At 42.1% G+C, this 4,294-nt stretch overlaps 1 protein-coding gene across 1 annotated transcript; it reads left to right on the forward strand.

The window, feature by feature from the left end:
- The first annotated feature begins 750 nt into the window (after positions 1-750).
- LOC137260465 (glycoprotein-N-acetylgalactosamine 3-beta-galactosyltransferase 1-like) lies at positions 751-3,171 on the forward strand. The gene is made up of 2 exons (XM_067798130.1): positions 751-1,409; positions 2,609-3,171. The coding sequence occupies exons 1-2, from the start codon at positions 825-827 to the stop codon at positions 2,888-2,890; spliced, it is 867 nt and encodes a 288-aa protein (XP_067654231.1). The 5' UTR covers positions 751-824; the 3' UTR covers positions 2,891-3,171.
- The last annotated feature ends 1,123 nt before the right edge of the window (positions 3,172-4,294 follow it).

Consider the following 4,294-nt stretch of genomic DNA (forward strand, 5'->3'; position numbering starts at 1 on the left):
TAACGTTTCTGTTTAAGAACTTGACCAAACAATAGTTTCTGTTGATGTTCAGTATATGTTGCAATGGTGTCCTCCCACTTCAACCTATTTTTGTCAGTTTGGTAAGTGAAATCAGTCAGGTGATGTGCGCACGTCATGCCTGGTTGATTACTCATGATAAGGTGAAGTGGGTATGGGAGAGACATATATTGTGGTCAGAGGGGATTTAGCAACCACAGTGGATGTGATCTTTCCATGCAGCAAAAATCAGGACAGTCGTTTTGTTGTAAAGTTTTAGGTGTTGATAGGGACTGAAGAGACGGACACCCCCATTTGGGAACTTAGCCTGCTCTAGGGAGGCGCCAGGGTTTAATGGTTACAGATATGAGGCGTTCTGGTCTCTCTGTTAATTAGGTGATATGGGAGAAGGTCAGGCAAAGAACTTTAGGTGATGTGGGTATACGTCATTATATCAAGTAGTAATTTGAGATCCAGACAGCGATTACGATTATTTACAGATCACATATATTTATAGTTGAAAATATAAAGAACAAACGAAAACGTATCACCACCCTTGCTTTTGCAGATCTTTCAGTGATGAGGGTGGTGGTGGGGTGGCTTAGTGCATAAAACAGTAACCCAAAGGTCCGGGTTCGATTCCACATTTGGGTACAATGAGCGAATCCCATTTCTGGTGTCCCCGGCCGCGATACTGCTGGAATATTGCTTAAAAGGGCGTAAAAATGAACTTACTCACTCTTTCAGTGGTGGTTGACAAGTCTCTGGCAACAGCAGTTTCAAAGAAGGTCCGGCTTGCTTGCTTCGTCACTACAAGGGAAGTGCACATGGACACCAGACTAAAGGCTGTCAACGTGACCTGGGGCAGGAGATGTGACAAGATTCTGTACGTGATGACCACTAACAAAACAGGACCCGACATCCTCGGACTGGACATCCCTGACCACCACGACACTCTGACAGAGAAGATCGTACAAACCTTCACACACATATACAACACATATCTCGAACAGTATGATTGGTTTCTCAAAGCTGACGATGATTCGTATGTGATCGTTGAGAACCTGAAGTTCTTCCTTGCCCACTTAAACTCAAGTAAGCCTATCTACGTTGGGGACCATTTTGTCCATTTTTCGCCAAATGGCTACATGGGTGGTGGTGCGGGATACGTGTTGAGTAGGGAGGGTCTCAGGCGATTGGTGGAACAAGGCTACAGAGTTCCAGGTAGATGTCGACATGCCGGTGGAAGCGAGGACATTGAAACTGGTCGGTGTTTGTATAAAGCTGCTGTGTCGACTTATCTCTCGGTGGACAGGTTTAACAGATCCTCTTTCCACGCCGCCAGTCCAGAAGCCTTCCTCCCAGGAGAAAGTAATTTTCTGACGAGCTTTAGTGCCATCAAGTATAAAACGGTAAGCATAACTGGAGATAAATGTGTGGTTGGGTGAGTCTTTCTTTCTTTTTTTCCTTTTTCTCTGCTGTTTTTAGCAATATTCCAGCAATATCAGCGAGCTAGAATTTATGCAAATATCAGGTTAGATCCATTGAACCGCCTCTTACGACAGGGATAGTTGTTGAAGAACAATTCTTACCCGGATCTCAAGTGGTTTCCACATATATTCCTTAGAACCATTTATATCTACAGCGCTCATCGAATTGCTCTTGATCTACTTGGTTTGCCTTTCTTCCGTGTAGCCGGAATCTTTATTTCCATAAAAACGGGAGTGTAATTCTAGTTTGGTGAGACATCTTACAGCACGAATATCTCAAATTCCCGTCTGGGAGACTAAGATTTGACTGCAATGGCATTCAGGCTATCATTTCTGATGAAGACCCTGTTACAACTGATCTTCAGCAACCAATACCTGCCATGAGAGGCGACTAACGGTATGACAGCTGTCACCTTGGTTGACACATATCACCTTTTCCCAGTTGCGCAGTAACATGTTCATCCTCTTGATCCCTGGCTTGTCTGGTCCAGACGTGATTATTTAAAGACCACAACCATATAACTGGAATACTGCTCAATGCGCTGTGAACCTAAACTCACTCACTTTAACTGAATTTCTGATTTGTTATACGAACAATATTTAATGTTCATTCGAAGTCCCAATTGCGCACATCGATGCTCATTCTGTTAGTCACTGGATTGTCTGAGTGTGGCAATCAATAAATCAACATCTTTGATATCAGTATCTCGAAGTAAAATATACGACAAATTCCAGTGTTTGAGCGTGCTCTATAAATAATGTTACATTTCCTCCATAATAGTGCAAAATGGGGCGTCAAAATTACCTCACTAATTATATCATACATACTTATGATTCATTCTGTTTTGCCAGTCCAGATCCGGGTTAGATTTGATTTTCAGTAACCCATGTCTGTCATAAGAGGCGACTAACGGGATCGGGTCATCAGACTTGCCGACTTGGTTGGCACATGTCATCGGTTCCCAATTGCGCAAATCGATTCCCATGCCGATGATCACTGGATTGTCTGGTCAAAAGACTCAATTATTTACAGACCGCGGCCATATAGCTGGAATATTGCTGATTGCGGCGTAAAACTAAACTCATTCACTCACTCATTCTGTTTTGCATTCTCCACACAGCTTCCCGAGTGCTGCTCTCAGCTTACAATAAGCTTCCACTATGTCAACCACAAGCTGATGAGAGTCCTGGATATGTTCCTATACCGGATTGCTGTTTTTGGAAGAACAGTCAACTATAAGAAGTTCAAGAACTTATTCAAGACACGCGAATTCCAAATTCCCAGGGAGAGGCAAAGGGCAGTGTATCCTGGAGAGACAATAGAAGAATATTACAAGAATGCCACAGAATGGCGACTGAAAAACACAACGATATATATTCCAAAGAAATCCAAACATAACTAAATGCGATAAATCGAAATCCGTCTTCCACAGGAGGTGTTTTTACACCTAAACACACTTGATTAAGATTCTCTGTATTCCACAATACGCACAGTGTTTGAACGCTCGTCTCAACACTTTATGGTGGCAGTCTGTAAATAATAATTTTTTATTCTGGACCATACAATTCAGTGGTCGACAGCATTAGTTTTGACCTATGTAACTGAGATGCTATGGCATGCATCATCCAAGTCAGCGAGTCTGACGTAACAATGTACCAGTCACATAATATAATTTTTCCGACATATTTTAGCAATTTTGGTTTTCAAAACAAGGGAATTTCAGTACCGTACGGGAGATGACAAAAAATATAGGAAAAACATTCAAGACAGCGATCTACATTCGAACGAAAGGTAAACATTACTCGTGTAACAAATCAGAACTATAGTTAGAGTTTAGTATTACAGTGCACTCATCAATATTCCAGCTATATGGCGGCGATCTGTAAATAATTGAGTCCGAACCAGACAATCCAGTGATCAACAGCATAAGCATCTTGCTTCGTAAGTCGGTGGGTTCACATCCTGTTATCCTAGTCACAGAAGGGGGCTCCTATTCTCAGTTTCAGCCCGAGTGCCCAGCACAATTATATGGGTCCAAATAATTAAGCAAACTCACATGGCTCGTATCTGGCTTCCCTCGTTCCAAATTTGGGGAGGATCCTTGTGTTCAATTCCTATCTTATGGGTTATGTCTTCTCCATCGGCTGCGTGCCCATAGCAGTGCGTCATGCAGATACCCGTAAAGGTTAAGTTGGACTTTAAATGTACTCCACCTGACCGAACATTAAGGGTCAGTCTTTTCACTCCCTGGTTTTACAACATGTAAACGAGAATATGCCTGATAACATCACCTCTTCAAACTTCTGGGTTACAATCACAATCTGATAAATTGTTAAAGCTTGACTCCTGGGAATTTCTAGGACTTCATACCTGTACAATGAGTAACATGTGATACGTGTGGTTCCACATTAGGCAGCTGTCAATGGGTACCAGGTGGAATATGACTGTTAACCGCTTAGCACCTCCCACGCCGGTTGTGGTATTCGGGGCAACAATGTGTAAGCGTTCTAAGCATGAGCAGGTGCATGAAAATATAACCGCGTTATAAATAGTTATTATAATTATTGTACTATCATTATTATCACGTGAACGCCACCTTCAGCTGACTTACGTAACAGGAAATGTTTATACGAATTCATAAGGAACAACAAAACAAAACAAAAAACACACACAAATGCAAATTTATTTGTGATAAAATATGAACCAGGATGTTTCCTGTGTACGTGATCTAGGGTTGAGCTTATCTCTGCTATGGCTGAGAGACAAGGACTTTATAATCACCGACCTTGCAGTCTGGTGTAATTGT

The sequence above is a fragment of the Haliotis asinina genome, chromosome 13, assembly GCF_037392515.1.
Source record: "Haliotis asinina isolate JCU_RB_2024 chromosome 13, JCU_Hal_asi_v2, whole genome shotgun sequence".
NCBI lineage: Eukaryota > Metazoa > Mollusca > Gastropoda > Lepetellida > Haliotidae > Haliotis > Haliotis asinina.

Coding starts and splice junctions, on each gene's coding strand:
- LOC137260465 (XM_067798130.1), top strand. CDS start 825: ATGGACACCAGACTAAAGGCTGTCAACGTGACCTGGGGCAGGAGATGT. Junction 1,410..2,608: donor GTGCCATCAAGTATAAAACG/GTAAGCATAACT, acceptor TTCTCCACACAG/CTTCCCGAGTGCTGCTCTCA.